The following is a 19,124-nucleotide window of genomic DNA, read 5'->3' on the forward strand; positions in this document are numbered from 1 at the left end:
TAGATGGTATCATCATGACCATAAGACAAATGTAAGAGGAACCATTGTCTAAGAACCCACGAGAAGTACGTTTTCATAAAATAGATCAAAGTGCCACTAAATGACCCTGCTCGTATGAACGTGGTATCTGCTGCTAAGTACTGAAGGCCATTTAATAACTTGCAAAATGGCTCCTACCCTCCAGCATGCAATGCATAATCACTGAGAGAAAATTAGACTAGATGAGTCAAAGGCTGTGGTTTAGGTGCAGGTTGGTGGAGTACTGTGCCTGGAAAATGAGCAAAATCTGAAGATCCAGAATGATTCTTCATTTTTTCACTTCCCTTCTCATCTAAGCCCTAGGAGCTATGTCCTAATGTGGCATTATTCAGGGGATGTAAACACCCATGCAGGCTGTGATCCTCTCCTCATCAGGTATATAGAAATAGCTAGTCAAAGTCTCTGTTGCAACTGAGGTCCAGGATGAGGAGAGAGCAGAGCGATTCTGTTCCCATTGAGTGTTTGCTGCCTCTCCTTGGGACCCCAGCCCCTTTTGTGTGATCACCTCTTCCCTCCTCTCCTGTGCACTCTGTCTCTAGTGATACATTCTTACATGCATGCTTTCATCTGTCCTACCTTAAAGTAGGACAAACCTTTGAAATTAAGGTTTGAGTTCAAACCTTGATTGGATGGATCACTAACTACAAGATCTTGAACAACTACTAAACTTACCTCTACCTCATAAAAGTTCTTTAAAAGTAAAAATGAAAATGGCACTTTCTAGTCTTATAAAACATTAAATGAGATAATGCCACTGAAGTTGAGTGCCTGGCACATGATAAGCCCTTAACAAATCTCAGCTTTTATTATTACTGTGACCCACCTTTCCTTAAATCACCAGGTGAGTCCAAACATGGTCTTACAAAATTTTTATTTCTCTTTTCCTACATCTTCCTCCTTACTTTTTTTCATTTCAAAGTTTCCCCCATTCAGCACTTTAGACTTTCTTTAACTCTCTTCTTACTGAAGCTACCACCATCTTGGCTTGGTCTCAGTGCCTAAATCTTACAGTTTTAGGGATAAGGAATGGAGAAGTTCATGAGGGGAATAGGAAAATACCAACACTTATGTATCTTTTCTAGCACTATTGAATACTTTAGATGGAATAAAGGGGTAGTCAAGACTGGGTGCAAGAAAACATAGGAATTGTATGTAAAGATGTGACACCTAAAATATCTAAGAACATTTAGGACTTGGTAAGGAATACTGATAATAGAGAGTCAAGATGGCTCTACTAGAACGTGGAAGAAAGGTAATCTAGCCTGGGAAGCTGATGTTTAAATATCTAATTTGGGAATCATCAAAATAAACAGTCCATGTAAAATATTTTATACAACCACTTCAAGGATCTAAACTTCCCCAAATTCTAGCTACTCTTTTTGGTTAAGAATATCATTTATAAATATCTCATATTAAAAAACAAATGGTGTTACATCATAAAGGATGACACCTTATTTCATTCGACTCTGAGTATACACTGTTGTCAGACCCCAGTTGAGATTCCTCACTACCCCTAAAAGGGAGCCCCTTCTTGTTTGGAAGTGCCCACCAAACATTGAAGGCCAAATCTCCCAAAGCCCTGGGTTTATCTCCTTCGAAACACAAACACTTGGGTTCCCTAGCATTGTTTCCTAAATCTTTAACTGTATTTTGCTACAAAGCGGGTTATAAATGCATAATTTTTAATCTTTTATTTGGTCTTAAACCACTGAAGCCAGCATCCACCATCTCCAGCTAAGAATGACCTTATCTCAGCATCTAAGTCCACCAATAAATTCCCAGTTTCAAATCTACATATTCTTTAGGATTACTTGAAAATCTCATCCAACTAGCTTCCCAGAACATAAGCACAGCCATCTTGCTGCCTTTGGTACTTCTGTGCGCACATTTATTAACCAAATAAGGTAGCAAATGTCAGGTTATATGAAAAGACCTTCCAAAGAACAAATCCAAGGTTACTGAAAAGGACAGTGCCTGGGCTAATGGCTATAAAAGTCAGGAAAAGGCAAGAAGATACAAAAAAAAAAAAAAAAAAATAGCTATGGGCATCCTCAAGACAACTCATACTTGTCAATGCTCTAAGCCCTTACTAGAACCAATAAAACAAGGATGATTAGTGTGTGACACACGTACTGCCATTTCTTCATCAGTATCCTTAGCAGATATGCCCAATCAATCAGGTCCTTTTTTCCTACTGATCCTAGCCATGGTCTCAGCATTCTTCTCAACACATAGCTCAAACACCAGCAATTGGTGAGAGTTAGCAATCAAGATTTACCATATCCAATATGGGCCTTCTATACAGAACTGCATAGGAGAGGGCTATGATTTGACTCATGTCACCTGTGCAGTCATTGCTCCAATTAAGAGTAGTATATTAATATCACTTCTACCTCTAATATAATTTCTCCTCACATAATTCATAAAGAATGAGCTCTTAACTATAGCACAGAAAATTGAAGTGAAATGTTAGACATACATGTAGCTGTATAAAATAATTCACTACATTAACCTAAAATTTCAACTCTTTTTTCATTACAGAAATTAAGAGGAAATGCTATCATCATTTAAGGGCTCATAAGAGGTCTTTAGTACAATAGTTTAAAAATCAGTAATTTTAATTAAATTAGTTTTAAATTTGAGCAGTTGATCCATGGGATTTTAAAAACTGAATGTTTTTCTGTCTACTTTAAAATATTTTTTGAGTAGACACAGAATAAATGCCCTCCAAATCATTTTCTTTCTTCTTGGTCACTGCTCTTTCCATTGTGAGCTGTAAATCCACCACTAACATTAACACACATTCAAATAATTTTCAAATGATTACCGTGTACACGATCACAGATGCAGGTAGGAGTTTTCTATTACTTTTAACAATGAGTTGTAACCATTCTATTATCTATCTTCCATCTAAATTGTACTTCAGGTTCTTACTATAAAAGTCAGGAAAAGGCAAGAAGATACATATCAAAAAAAAAAAAAATAGCAAAGGGCATCCTTAACAACTCATACTGAGTTCAAACCTTGATTGGATGGATCACTAACTACAAGATCTTGAACAACAACTAAACTTACTTCTACCTCATAAAAGTTCTTTAAAAGTAAAAAACTCTTCCTACCCTGAGATACCTGTAAGACTTGCTCCCTCACATCCATCTGATCTTTATTCAAATATCAGTTATCTTCACAAAAACGACCACTTGACATGAAGAGAATGATCTAAGCATCTGTAAGCCTTTTCTTGTGGACTGTTCCCAACCTTCCAGAGACAGTGAGAGCTCTATGATTAACTCCACCCTTGCCCCAACCTGATTCTTTTGCAGTCCTCTTCATCTCAGTTATTGGCAACACAGTTCTTCCCACTGCTTTGGTTAAACACCCAGAATCTTATGCTACAACTGTTTTCTCCAACTCAACATTTAATCTGCCATCATGTCCTGTCAGCAACATCTTCAAAACATATCTATTACTTGGTCTTTTTTCATCTTTTTCACTCTTATCCACTTGGCCAACTCATCAGAACCTCTCACTGGCTTGTTACTAAAGCTTCCCCTAACTAGTTTCCTTGCTTCCCACCCTTTACCCCGTTTATTCTCAAATGGAAGCCAGAACGATCCTGTTACATGAACTCAATATCACTTATCTTAACAACCTGGAGTGGCTCCTCAATCACAGACTGAGTTAAATCCAAGTCTATCAAAACGGTCTTCACATGGGGCCCAATACGTGTGATTTTGCTCTGATTAACTCAACTCCTAAATACTGGTTTCTTGTTTACTGCTCAGAAAGACCAGTCATGTTTGCAATGCAAGGCCTTAGCATTTACTATTTCTTCTGCCTAGAAAACTCTTCCCCACCTGAGATACCTGTAAGGCTTGCTCCCTCACATCCATCTGATCTTTATTCAAATATCGGCATCTTGGTGAAAACTACCCAAGCCATACTTTTGAAATTGCAGCTCCATTTCCATCCTTATGCCTCAATTTGCCATACTTTCTCTATTTTAACATTCTTATATCCTCATATTTTTATGTTTCTTCTTCACCACCTCCCATTATATCCCAAACATCTAAAACAGTGCCTGGCATATGGGTCCTCCATAAATATTTGCCGAGATGTTGTTGAAGCATTGTAATGTTATGGGTGGGGAAATAGGACATGAAAGGCTTGTCCAAAGACACAAAACTAGGGCACAATGCCTAGTTCAGTATCCATTCTTATCACCTATTCATTCTTCCAAATTCACGAGATTGTCAGGAGAGTGGAATTCGGAGAAACAAAAGTGAAAGTAAACTTTAGCGAAATTGCAATACAAATCTACATCCTCTTCCTCTTACTGTATCTTGCATGTTAGCATTTCAAGATCAGTTTTTGCTCAAAAACACGGACACAATTTAAATCATTTAATTTTTGCTTTCTGTTTATAAAATACTGATATTTCTTTAAAAATCATCTCCTCCATTAATAGCACCAGCATCTAAGAGGCACAGAATTATATGCTTGCTAGATATAGTGCTTGTGCCTTAATAAATTGATCTTTATAAGATGTACAAATTGAATACCATCATTCCTGCTTTTTATATATGAGAAAATCAAAATAGAGAAAAGTTAACTTTTTTTGGGTCTACTTGAAGGCTCATAAAATTCATATCTGGGTAGAACATACAGTCTTCTTTGACCAGGCAGATCTCCCATAGGCTTTTCCTGCCCTAAATCTTTATTCCTGGCTATTGATGTCATTTATGTGGAGGGAAACATGCCTTATGATGTGTTTTAACTGTTCACAAGCGTGAGTCATGTGACGAAACAGTAATGAGGTGAAACTTTCTTAAGCCATAAGGGGAGAAAAGTTGTACAAACTCAATCTTGCAATCATGATTCACCTGAGATATGAATTAGTCAAATAGCAGGGAACATCATCTTCTACTTTTTCATTTTCTTGCCAGCAACCAAAAAAGCTGTCTACATGTTCACAGAAAACTTGATTAAATACAACTTCTAATTTTCCTTATCCCTAAACATTATATACCACTTATTTATCAAAAAATTTAAAAACTTTTACAACATAATCTTTTAATGTGTCATGCAGCACACACCATGAAATGTGAGGCTGATAATATAATTTATAAGAACCTAATACATATTACCTGTTATCTATACCATCTGAAACATGCTATTCCCTGTATTTCTTGTTCAACCACTAGTCTACAGAGCACAGAGATACCAGCACCATCCTTACACTGCACAAAGAACAAGATAATACATTAGAGAAACTGGCTCTAAGTCTTGGCTGTCCCAGTTACTGGCTGTGAAAGCTTGGACACTCTGTAATCTCTTTGAGTTTCTATTTTTTCAATTGTAAAAAGGGGTTAATAACAATATACTTTTGTGAGTTATTCTGAGGTCCAAGTGAGAAAATAAAGTACTTGTTAAATTTTAGAGAAGTCTGTGACTATAAAAGATTATTACATCACCTCTGGGTACCTTTGGGAAGTTCTTTTGGGATCTTCATTTTAATTTATTAGAACTCCTTGGTGCCTCAGGCCCAGGGTCTTGGCTCCAGAGGAGAAGGTATTCCAACAGATGACCAGCATAGCATGAGGGCATGATAAGCCCTAGCGAAACAAGAGAAAAGTACTTCTAAAAGTTTTCTTCTTCCACCTGAAGTACTCATGGGGTAAGCCTAGTTATAATCTTATCTTTTTCCAATTACAGAGAATGGTCAGGAAATATAGTTTCCAAAATATAGAACACAGGAAACATGCTTGGGGCCCTTAAATTTGGCTTTGGAGTGCAGCACAAAAAGAAAAAAAAAGTCAACCAAAATATGAAGGTAGACCATTCTTTCAATAGGAGCTGTCAGCTCATTGATGAGCCTGTCCTTGGTGATGCCACCTTAAATCTGGTTGCCATTTATTCTAGAATCAAATCATTACTTATTTACTGCTTTGTCCTCCAAGACTTTGTATGTGTGGTCATGTTGCCACAGCTAGATTTCTGGGTCTTTATGAATAAGTACCTTCTTGCCCCCTTTACTCATATGTTCGCCACTAAGGCTAGAACCATATAAACTATACTGGGATTCACTGTGCAAATGGGGATTATGGAGATGGTCTGTGCTGTGAAGGATTCTCTTATGTTTGCTCAGTGCAGGCTGTCCCTGAACATCAATTATTTATCAGTCGGCTGGTCTTATGCATCAATTTAATAATCAATAAAAGTTGATTAGCACTTGTCTACTGGTTAATCTACTTTATTTTTTTCAAGATTCAAAACATATTGAACCTCCCAACCAATTAGATCTCTCCTATATGCTACTATCACTTAATTCTCCTCCCCTCCAAAAAAAAGTGCACATCACTTTAGGCACATCATTCGACAGATAGGAAACTGAGGCTTAGGGAGGAAGGTCTTGCTAGCTAATAGACAATTACCAGGGATTCAAGCGCATGACCTCTGTCCTCAGGTATAGTGCATTATCAATATACCACAGTTCCAACTGCCTTTAAATAAAAGATGTAAGGTGGTTCTCCTAACAAGCCAGGATACTTCTCCATATAGGTGCCTGCCAGGGCTTGGCCTAATTGGAACCTTCTAGTCTGTTTCTCCTGGAGTGAATGTACTTTAGGGAAAATTCAGCAAAAGCGCCAAAGGATTGCCTTCAATCTAAAACTGGAAATATCATCTCTTTGCTCCAACAAAGAGCCTCCGTGGATAGACAACGTATTGTCTCTTCCCTTGCAACGAGGTTGGGTTACACAAGAAACTTTCAAAACAACAGATTAAAGGAAATCGAATCCTCAGAGGACTGGGAATGCATAATGGTGTTGCTAAAAAAATAAAAATTAAAAAAAAATTAGTGGTTTATTTGAAAGAAAGCCTCAAGTTCATGAAATTGGAAAATTTCCTTGAAAAAAAAAAAAAAGGGACTATCTTTAACTTCCAATAAGATGACAACTTTTAACCAAGGAACAAAGATAAACATTAAAGGGTTGTAGTGGGTATGATACAGTATCTTACACCCACTAAAAATCATGCTTAAGATGAAAGTTTCCTCATGGCACAATTGCTATCTTAGAGTCTCTGTGAATCTAGCCTTTGACAAAGTTAAATCACCTCCATATTTATTACGCGATGTAAAGGTTGCCTCATTATTCCTTTACCTGATACATTAAAAAATGCCAGGAAAAGTTATTCAATTATACTACAGGTATATCTTTGAAAGAAAGCATGATTTCTGTTATAGCTGAAGTCACTGCCTGTTACAGTTCTCCAATTTTCTTTTAAAAAATGAATGCTAAGCCATGCAACTTCTTCAGCTTCTACCTACAACTTGGTTTTTAGGGCTCACCCAGCACTAATTTCAGCATTGCAGAGTTACTCATCATCATAATATATATGAACAAACACAGAAACAATTTGAATCTCCAGGGAATCCTTAGCCTTATGTTCTTAACATTATTAAAACTATTATTTTAAGTATCACTTTAGTTTTTTTATTTTTTAATATATAGTTACTCATTCTCTCACCATGTAAAAATTTATTTTTGAGACGGAGTCTTGCTCTGTCACTAGGCTGGAGTGCAGTGGCCCGATCTCGGCTCACTGCAACCTCCATCTCCCGGGTTCAAGCGATTCTCCTGCCTCAGTCTCCCGAGTAGCTGGGATTACAGGTGCATGCCAACATGCTCAGCTAATTTTTGTATTTTTAGTAAAGACGGGGTTTTACCATGTTGGCCAGTGTGGTGTCGATATTTTGACCTTGTGATCCGCCTGCCTTGGCCTCTCCCAAAGTGCTGGGATTTACAGGCATGAGCAAAAATTTTAAAACGTACAGAGAGACTAGGTAAATATGTAATGATATATGAAAAGGTTTTCTAAAAAAGTGGTATGAAAACATTTTCACTGAAACTCTTAATTACCATTGGGAATAGAAATACATAAGCTCTAAGACAGGAAGATTTGGGGATAACCAGGCAAAGATGCAAATGGAGACCTTTGTAGGAAGGTTATGTCTAGAGGATGACTGTGATAGGCTCTCAGGGGTCTTTCTTTTAGAGAAGTGTACCTCCACCCACTGACACCCAGCTGGAAATGAGGTTGGCAGATAAATCTTGAACTACTTTATCTGCCATCTTCCACCCTTCCAGAGGGAAGACGTGAAAGGCTCTATTTAAAGCAGTATGTATATCCTAAGTGAAAGGTCAAGATTTCAACTAGTCCTATGGTTCTCATCTGCAGGTAATTTTGCCACTCACTCCAGGATACATTCAGCAATGTTTGGAGACATTTGTGATTTTCACTGCTGGAGAATAAAAGTTGCTACAGGCATCTAGTTGGGAGAAGCCAAAGATGTTCTTAAACATCCTACCGTGGATAACTACAACAAGCTTCCTATAGTAAAGAATTATCCAAACTAGGCTAGACTGAATCAGCCTAAAGAAGCAAACCCAGTTTTCCTAGAAAAGGGACTAGGAAAGGGATTAAACTGTCCGGAGAAATTCTCACTATAGCCTATAGGTTTCTCTTTCCTCCACTTCCTAGACCATTGTTTTTAAAAGTGTGATCCATGAATCATCTGCATCAGGAACATTTAGGAATAAAATACAGATTCCTGATCCCTTCTCAGAGCTGAGTTTCAGAACTGTGGATTTCAGGAGTCTCCATTTTGGTTGGCTATCCATGTGATTCATTTACAGAGTGAAATGTGACAATCACTGTTTCACTTCTATTGAAGTCATTCCTTTCTGTATTTTCAACTATCCCCTCTCTGTCAGTGACTCCTTGAGGACTCCGAGTGACAAAAGAATGCAGTCTTGATGAGAGCAGATACCTTGGCTGGTTGCTCACTGCTGTTATGTCAAGCACCTTGCTTGGGGTAGACACGATATAAGAAATGGAGGGCACCAACATTATCCAAAAGACTATATTGTCTTTTGTGGGGAGAAAAGATAACAAAAAATACCTACTCATTTATTTAGTACACCTACATTCTGGACTCTGTGCTAAATGTATCATGCACATCAATACCATTAATCCTAATAATAAATCAATGAAGTAGATACTAATATCATTTTCCCTTTATTGCTGAGAAAATGGGGCTCAGAGAGGTGAAGCAACTTGCTCAGGTCATAGAGCCAGCTATTGAAAGTCAGCATTCAGTTCTTGTTCCACTTAATGGAGGGCATACACTTGTAAGAACTGCACCCCAAGCCTAACTCTTCCCAATGCTTTTCAGATTCCTCATAAGATGGGGATCATTGCACCAGTCAAAGCCTTCATTGGCAGCTTCTATCTGCCAGTATAACTCAGCAAGAGAAGGCTACTGGGAAACAAAGTCCTCAACCTCCCAGAAAAGCTGGTATGCTGTAGGCAGGAGTTACCTATCTTAATTCCCTCAAAAACATAGAAAAAAGCCTTTTAAACTGTTTGCAGAGCAACTAAATATGAGTTTTGAGTTTCAAAAAACTACAAAGAATAGGTTTTGTATAAGGTGTAAGGAAGGGATCCAATTTCAGCTTTCTGCATACGGTTAGGGAATCCTTTCCCCATTTCTTGTTTTTGTCAGGTTTGTCAAAGATCAGATGGTTGTAGATGTGTGGTGTTATTTCTGAGGCCTCTGTTCTGATCCATTGGTTTATATCTCTGGTTTGGTACCAGTACCATGCTATTTTTGTTACTGTAGCCTTGTAGTATAGTTTGAAGTAAGGTAGCGTGATGCCTCCAGCTTTGTTCTTTTGGCTTAGGATTGTCTTGGCTATGTGGGCTCTTTTTTGGTTCCACATGAAATTTAAAGTGTTTTTTTTTTTCCAATTATGTGAAGAAAGTCAATGGTAGCTTGATGGAGACAGCATTGAATCTATAAATTACTTTGAGTAGTATTGCCATTTTCACGATATTCATTCTTCCTATCCATAAGCATGGAATGTTCTTCCATTTGTTTGTGTCCTCTTTTATTTCGTTGAGCAGTGGTTTGTAGTCCTCCTTGAAGAGGTTCTTCACATCCCTTGTAATTTGTATTCCTAGGTATTTTATTCTCTTTGTAGCAATTGTGAATGGGAGTTCACTCATGATTTGACTCTGTTTGTCTGTTATTGGTATATAGGAATGCTTGTGATTTTTGTACATTAATTTTGTATCCTGAGACTTTGCTGAAGTTGCTTATCAGCTTAAGGAGATTTGGGGCTGAGACGATCGATTAAAGACTTAAACATTAAGACCTTAAAACCACAAAAACCCTAGAAGGAAACCTAGGCAATACCATTCAGGACATAGGCATGGGCAAAGACTTCATGACTAAAACACCAAAAGCAATGGCAACAAAAGCCAAAACAGATAAATGGGATCTAATTAAATTAATGAGCTTCTGCACAGCAAAAGAAACTATCATCAGAGTAAACAGGCAACCTACAGAATGGAGAAAATTTTTGCAATCTATCCCTCTGACAAAGGGCTAATATTCAGAATCTACAAAGAACTTACATTTTCAAGAAAATCAAACAACTCCATCAAAAAGTGGGCAAAGGATATGAAAAGACACTTCTCTAAAAGAGGAATTTATGCAGCCAACAAACATATGAAATAATGCTCATCATCGCTGGTCATTAGAGAAATGCAAATCAAAGCCACAATGAGATACCATCTCACACAAGTTAGAATGGCAATCATTAAAAAGTCAGAAAACAGATGCTAGAGAGGACGTCGAGAAATAGGATTGCTTTTACACCGTTGGTGGGAGTGTAAATTAGTTCAACCATTGTGGAAGACAGTGTGGCGATTCCTCAAGGATCTAGAACTAGAAATATCATTTGACCCAGCAATCCTATTACTGGGTAAATACCTAAAGGATTATAAATCATTCTACTATAAAGATACACACACACATATGTTTATTGAGGCACTGTTCACAATAGCAAAGACTTGGAACCAACCCAAATGCCCAACAATGATAGAATGGATAAAGAAAATGTTGCACATATACACCATGTAATACTATGCAGCCTTAAAAAAGGATGAGTTCATGTCCTTTACAGGGACGTGGATGAAGTTGGAAACCATCATTCTCAACAAACTGTCACAAGAACAGAAAACCAAACACCACATGTTCTCACTCATAAGTGGGAGTTGAACAATGAGAACACATGGACACAGGGAAGGGAACATCACATAGTGGGGCCTGTCAGGGGGGTGGGGTGCTGGGGGAGGGGTAGCATTAGGAGAAATACCTAATGTAGATGACAGGTTGATGGGTGCAGCAAACCACCACGGCATATGTATACCTATGTAACAAACCTGCATGTTCCGCACATGTACTCCAGAACTTAAAGCATAATAATAATAATAATAAAAAGAATAGGTTTTGATTTCCATTCCCCAAATTCTTGCTTACTTCAAATCGAATCTCATAAGGGTAATTTAATCCTTATTCTTAGCATCCTGTCTTGGTTGCTAATCTAATATTCATTTGCCCTTCTCTTTACTTAGTGGCATCTCAATTTTAATCAGGGCAGCAATGTACCTAGCTAAAACATTGTGTTTACCAGTCTCTCTTGCAGCAAACCACATGCATGGTGATGAAAGTGGATATGGAAGAAGGGCAGAGGGGTGGATGTTTCTAGGAAGGAGGGTGACTAACATAGCTAGGAAGCACCTGGTTTAATCTTCTCACCTCTTCTTCCTACATGAAAATTGGAAAGATGGAACACTAGCAGTAATCTTAGACCAAAAGATGAACTTGAGAACAGATGGGCCATAAAGTTAGGAGGTGTCAAAGTCCTTGATGACCCTGTGTTCACTTTACTCTCCCTGAACTACAGACAGATATATTCCATGTGAGAGAAATAACTGTATTTGCATGTTTCATCATTTGTAGTTGAATCTAAATGAAAATATGTAAAAGGCTATATACAAATTTTTAATACAATAGTGGGCATTAAATATTTAGTAGACTTAATTTAAAATATTTCATATTTAAATATAATTATATAATAATTTATATGTCATAACCTTTGCATAAGGGGGCAAATGCAACCAACCATGTTACTTTTAAATTTCTTTTTACAATAAATTACTAATTTGATTCATTTAGCTTTTTGGGAAAAAATTCTGTAGGTTTCCATGGCATAATCTTTTCTTAAAAGGGGTTTATATAATACATCTGAAAACTTGACAGAGTAAATTATAAAGGCATTAAGTTAACTAGAAAAATAATTGCACTTAATTGCTTGATTTTTGGCCCCAAATCCTAGGTAAACAGTGTACTTTGAAATCTAGCATTTGAAGTCAGACACTTTCACGTAGAAATAAATGAATGGAAGTATGAAGGAATGATAGAGTTCAAAATCAATTATTGGGATTTTTTGGGTGTGATACCTCACTACAATGGAAGAAGAGATGATAAAGAAGCTAATGTATTAAGCATAGATTATGTGTTCATTATGCAGGGAACCAAGGAATAAAGAACATTCGAACATATTCCTATTATATCTAGCTTACAGACTAGTTGAGAGAAATATAATGACATTAAAGTGTCATACAAGAAATGACAGAAAAATACACCATGCTGTTGGAGAATATCAAAGAAGTCTTCTGAAGCACTACTGTGTACCAAACACTGACTTTGTGACCTTCAGAGGATTTCAGAAGTTTCTGAACAGAGCATAATTGAAAAAACTATTTCATAGTGCATTTTAAATGCTTCATACAATGTCTGGTGCATACTAATCCTTCAGTTTATCTTAATATAACTGTTGATATTTTGAATATTTACCATGAGCAATTATCTCTCTGAGTAGCTATCACTATTCTAATAAAAAGCAAAAGCCCAGGGAGGTTAAGAATGTTGCCCAGTTTCATCAATTATAAAAGAGAGAGTTGGTTTCCAAATTCACACCTAACAGCAATATTGTTCTTATAATTTTAACACTATTTAACTTATATTCTTCAGATCTGTAACAATCAAAACCACATAACTGTTGCTGTTCTCTGCTTGGCATTTATTTAAGTAAAAGAGTAGGTCTTGAGATAAATAATTTTGCCTGGAACATCTTTTTAGAACCACCCAAGCTTGTATTTGCTTTAGTTGGTGTAAGAAGGGCAATGACAGAGCCACAGATCATTGGCAAGAGATATCTGTAAGAGCTAAAAATAACTAGATATCTAGATCTATCTAGATCTAGATATAGATATATAGATATATAGATATAGATATATATAGATATATAGATATAGATATATATAGATATATAGATATATATAGATATATATAGATCTGAGATATCTAGATCTATCTAGATATCTAGAGATTTAATAGTATCACTGATTATTTATATGCAATAACCATCTTTTGGTTCTCATGCTTAATCACAATTTAAACCAATTTTCTTGAGAATATTCTTTTATTACCCTTAACTCCTATTTTTTTCCAAAATCTTTTAATAATATGATACTTCGATTATTTTACTCTGAAACTGCTTCTAAGAACATAGAAACAGAATGAGTCAGTTCTGTTGCCTTGCAGGGATTCTAAAACTTTGGTGTGAAAATGAATCACCTGGTGTGTGTTGGGGAGTGGGATGGGGTAGTTAATTACAGACTCCAAGAACCTACTCCCTACCATTCCTGATTCAAGAAGTTTGCAACATGGCCCAGGATCCTGCATTTTAATAGTCTCCCCCAACCCCCCTGCTTAGCTGGCATGCAGATAATCCTGATCATTTTCAATACTACTTATTAAAATCAGCATGAGTCAGAAGAATTTCTTTGATATCCAGCACCAACCTCACATTTTTTACTTTTCTCCATCTTTCCAGCCCTCTTGGACCTTTTCAGGTCCAGTTATCCTGGAATACTTATATACCTCAATGCTATGGATATTTCATTTCTTTTCTGAGATATTCCTCCCTCTCCTTCCACCTGGAAAACTCCTATTCAGTTATGTGTGAAGGCTCAAAAAAAAAAAAAAATCACACCCCTTTATCATTTTCTACAAAAATGGTCATAATATGTATTTCCTTTAAAGTGATTATTATAATCATAGTTACTAGTGCACGTGCTTGTTTTCCATGCTTATTCTATGAATCCATCATATATAGAATAGGGAATATCCCATATTACATACTCAATGAATTTGTTGAATTGTAGCTGTGACTGATGCTTTATTTCTAAAATGACCTCCAGTGACACTTAGGAGGAAGAAAGAATAGTTATCATCTTCATCATTGTTCTCTTGAAACAAACATAATCTAACTTCTGCTTGACTTTTTTTTTTTTTTTTTAAAGAAACTAGTGCTAGGAAAGTATTTCTTGCTTTGTTAAACTACCTTTGATCATACTACTTCACCATTCCCAAACAGAAAAATTTAGTCTTTGAAAGTGATTTCCTGAGAAAACAAATTCTAGAAGCTAATTCTGATGTCACAATAGGAAATTAGAAGCCATGTCACTGGATGATCTAAACTGAGTCCTTGTTTACTTACTAAGTTCTTAGAATCTGGTAAAGGGGCTAGGTGACAGCAGTTCTAATTGTGGAATTCCAGTCTTTTAGAATGGCTAAGGTAATAATTTCGAAGAGACTTGAATGGCAAGAAATACAAAAACAGTTTTCCCTACGTGAGGCAAAATATCCACTGCAAATCTTCTGCGAATTTACAGCAACAGAGAGGCTTTCAAATGTAAGTGTTCTTCGTCAATGTAAATAGATCATGCCCAAATCAATAACCTATTTCCAAGAGTATATGGGAAGGAGACTTGCATAATCATGTTCAGTTTTACTTAGTGTTAAAACCTTGTCAATATTGGCTGTTAAAGGGTAGAGAAACTGATGTTATTCTTGCTTAGTGCCCAAGGAAACTGCTTCATAAAATCATCTTGGTTACATGGATTCTCATTAGCTGATGTGGACATTTCCATCACCATCTGACATTTCTAAATCTGTTAATGATACCTCCAAATAATGATCCCTTTCTGCTTTTATCACAATACCTGAATATCTCCAAGCTAGAGTCTTCCTCTTTCCTTCCTCTGCCTTTTATGTGTTTCTCTTCCATAGTTGTGACTGTGAGTGATCATGTGGAGTTTTGTGTAACTGACCAAATACTTGCCTGATTATATCTTTATAATTACTCAATTCACTCACTTGCTGCCTCCTCAATTCTTCCAAAGACGTGTATCTCATCTAGTACAGTCAGCATATGATTTAGGGGAAAAGGGTTCAGAAAAAGTATGAGGTTGAACTATAAGCAATACATTTTGGCACATGTTATGTCTGAACACAAGATATCTTCAGCTCCATTTACAATTCTGTGGTCTTGAAGACCTGGAACAATTCCCTGTCCTTTTTATATACAATAACACAAAAATCGAAACCATTCTGTTCTCAGCTGGCTAAAAGTATCAGCTTGTTGTTATAAGACTCCCCAGTGCAATCCAGCCCACCCAGGCCGCAGGGATATTTATTTTGGCACTTACTGTATTCACTTCTAAGTTGGCACTTGGCACATGTATAGACTCCCCAAAGAGGTTGCACATTCCTCAAATTCAAGAGCAAGGCTTTACACTTTTTTTTATCCCCCGTAGTACATAATTCCATACTCACCAATTCCCTATTCACCCACCCTTCCAAGACCACATGAGATTTCCTGCAATATTACATCGGTAATTTAAAACTTTGAAGCCCCCGTAAGATCAGCTACATCTATTACCCAGTAAATGTTTTTTACATCCCCATTAATAACACAAAAGTATGGAGTTAAAACCTTTCGGTCTTCCAAAATCACTATGTAGCTGCCTATCATGGATTCTGCCTCTCTTCATATGTCAATTTATATATAACTTTCTATGTGGTTTAGATTTAGCAGATTAATCCAATGATTTTGTCTATTTAAAAGAAATGGCTCAGTCACATATATTATTAACCAAATAGCATTATATCAGATAGGCAGCACATTTTAAAACCTTGTTTCAATTGAATGTTTTTTTCTGGATTTAATAATTTTATGCACAAAATAAAAACTATATTTCATCAACTATTCAATGATTTTCCCATAAACCATTTCTTCAATAATATACCATAAAACCATAGAATTGTAGAGCAGGGATGCATTAGAATATCTCTTTTTGATCATCTACCATCATTTTACAGATGAGGAAAACTGAGGCCCTACAGATCTGAGTAATTTACTTAGTTACCTAACAAATCAAGCACAGTGATAGAACTAGCATACTAAGTGTTCAGACCCCAAATTAATGCAACTTCCATTCCATTTCACTGTCTCCTTTACAGCACAATATATGTATGTATGTTAAAATTAAACTTTTAATACATACAAAATGAATTTAAAAAAACACTGAACATCACTATAAATGAAACATGCACATGAAGATAAATAAGTGCATGCACAACGCATTCCATGATAGACTCTCTGAATTTGCACAAGTGCACAACACAACCGTTCTTAACTCACGAAGTTTAAAGATGATTGTGTCCCAAGGGTTTGAAAATATGAGCATTTCTTACCTGGCAGCTGTATGAGGGGTTGATAAAAGACATTAAAAACTTGAACTATGATTAGACATCAGATTTTTCTGGCACTGAAGGTTTGCTTCTACCTGGGTTTCAGGGGTCTAGTACTTTTAATGGAAGGTAGGTCAGAGACTTGAGAGGGATAAGCCAACATATAAGACATTGGCATTATTGCCCACATTGCAATACTAGATTGCCTACAGGTGACTGTCATCAAAATCTTCCTATTGGCCAGTTATGGCCCTACCTTTCTTTATCAGGCCTGAAATCTTTACCATTATAGTCACTTATTTAGGTTAGAAAACTTAGGTATCAAATAACTTCAAAACCCATTCCCCAACCCCAGGGTACTAAAGAGGGCCGTATCAGCTATAGTGCTTTTAAATATAAAAGTGTATCACTTTGGGGGACAGGGATTTATGCATAACAAAGAAGCTATTGATGAGACAGAAAGGACTCTTCATTTTAAACTGAAACCAATTCTCCAACACAAATATTCATCATGGCTAGCTAACCAGGGATGTATATTTTGGAAAAAAAAAAGTATGATACCCTCTTTACATATTTTATAATACTCGTAATCCACACCAGGATGCTTTCATCCCATCCTATGAAAAAAACAGGGTTTCACATTCTGATGGTCAAACTCTTGCAAGAATACCCACCCCAGTGCCTTGATATCCCTTAAAGAGTCAACCACCTCCATGAACTCCCTTTACCCTTTTATACAAAAGCTTGCATCTTGACAGTTTTAATAGGTACCCAGGACAGAACAAGGAAAGAAGTGGAGAAAAGTGTCCACTCCAGTTGATCTTTTCTTTCTAAATACTAAGGCATATAAAAGAACTAATCAGTAATATAATAGAAACTCAAATGAAACAACAACAGCTTTTCATACCTCTTAACTACCAAGAAACCCTATGAAACAGCATCAGTGTTATGACATGCAACAACAAAAATGGGTAGTAAATCTGGCTGTGACACCTTGAAATGGCTGTGACCTCTTAAACTTGCAGGAGTTGTAACTTTTTTCAAAAAATCAGCATTTTAGTCACTTCATTAGAAGGCTTTTATTTGTTAACACCCAAAGTATTTGTTGATAATCCTCATGTATCATCCTCGTGTACATTTTAACCTCCATGATTTTAGAAGGGCCCACTGATTCTCACGGCAAACATCAGTAAAGGATATTTCATGACCCTGAAATCTTCCAAACAAAGAATACATCCTTCTGACTAGCCTTCCTTAGAGAAGCTCACAAAGAGATTATAGAATGGATTCATTCCACATATGCCATGACTTTCACTCCCAATGGGAAGAAAGACTGAGAAATAAAGAAATAAAAATACCATTTTCACTTCTCAAATTTGGACAATTGAAGAATATATCTGTGCTGTGGAATTTCTGACCCACATAAAGAATAAATAGGTCCTTTGCCCAAATTTGGTTAATATTAAGAGGCCTTAAGTGGACACATTTTCATTTCCCTAAAATCCAATACCCCCTGCCTTCAGAATTCATGATTACAATGAAAGACATTAGATTAGAAAGTCAAGTTACTCACCATGGAGGAATCACTGCTTCCACTCCCGATCGGAGCTCCCTCAGCACAGGTTGGGAGGTGGGTAGAAAGTTGACTAGCCCTGCCCCCATCTATGACATCACAATCTACCTCATAAAAGGTAGTGAAAGTGCTCTGAACTCCTGTCTGATTTCCGAGAGATACAGAAAAGAGAGAGTGAGAGAGAGAGCAAAAGGAAAAAAAAAAAAGTACCCTACTTGGGAAGGGATTAGGGAAGTGGAAGAGGGAGTGGGTAATTGGGAAAAAAGAGGTATATGAAGGAATTACGTGCTGAAAGAGATATACACATGGGCTTTCTTGACATTAAGCAGGCTGGCCATTTGGATTTCTCATTGGCTATTGAACAGATAAAGGAACCATGTGGGAGGAGAATGAAGATGCACCCTGCCTTGTCAGGCATTGTAAGGGACCACTGTAGTGGGGCTCAAAGGGGGTGAATCCCCTATTTAAAGTGTTGAAGATCACCAAGAGAGAAGGCAAGGGCTGTAGCTCTTAAAGCCTGGAATGGTATGTGGGGATCCCTGATGTCTTTCTTGGAAGTTCCATTGCCCTGCTGTGTGACCTTCCTTAAGCCTTTGGCCTCTGCACATCCAACCTCTGCACATGGTCCTCTACTAAAGGGATACTTACCTCTTTCATTGGGATCACTGAAGGACTAATGCATTCATTGTTGCTACAATTGCAACTCTTTTGACTCTTCCTTTTAACCCAAGGATGGATTGTGTGAGGGACATAATTTAAAGGATAAGCCAACAACCAATGCCCTTTTCTACTTTTAGAATCCTTTCATAAGATTCTTTCAATATAGAATATTATAAAAACAGAAGTTTTTCTGTGTGTATCAAATATATAACTAGAAGGAGTATAGTTCGTCTTCAGAACTGTACAAAAAAATCAAATGGCAAGTTTTCTGCAATCATAAAAACATGCACTGTCACTCTCAGAGGTCAAGTTACATGACCCAGTGATGCCAACTGACCA

The 19,124-nt window shown here is 36.9% G+C and overlaps 1 protein-coding gene across 7 annotated transcripts in view; it reads right to left on the reverse strand.

The window, feature by feature from the left end:
- The window catches only part of CTNNA2 (catenin alpha 2), a 1,160,134-nt gene that overhangs the window by 16,666 nt on the left and 1,124,344 nt on the right, over positions 1-19,124 (reverse strand). For 3 of the 7 annotated variants that reach the window (XM_005575466.4, XM_045368556.2, XM_045368555.2), the window contains one exon: positions 18,126-18,269. The exons of the other annotated variants lie outside the window; for them this stretch is intronic. In XM_005575466.4, the coding sequence (XP_005575523.1) occupies positions 18,126-18,269 (144 nt within the window). The remainder of the gene's footprint in view (positions 1-18,125; positions 18,270-19,124) is intronic. 7 annotated transcript variants of the gene reach the window in all.

This window comes from Macaca fascicularis, chromosome 13, assembly GCF_037993035.2.
Source record: "Macaca fascicularis isolate 582-1 chromosome 13, T2T-MFA8v1.1".
Taxonomy (NCBI): domain Eukaryota; kingdom Metazoa; phylum Chordata; class Mammalia; order Primates; family Cercopithecidae; genus Macaca; species Macaca fascicularis.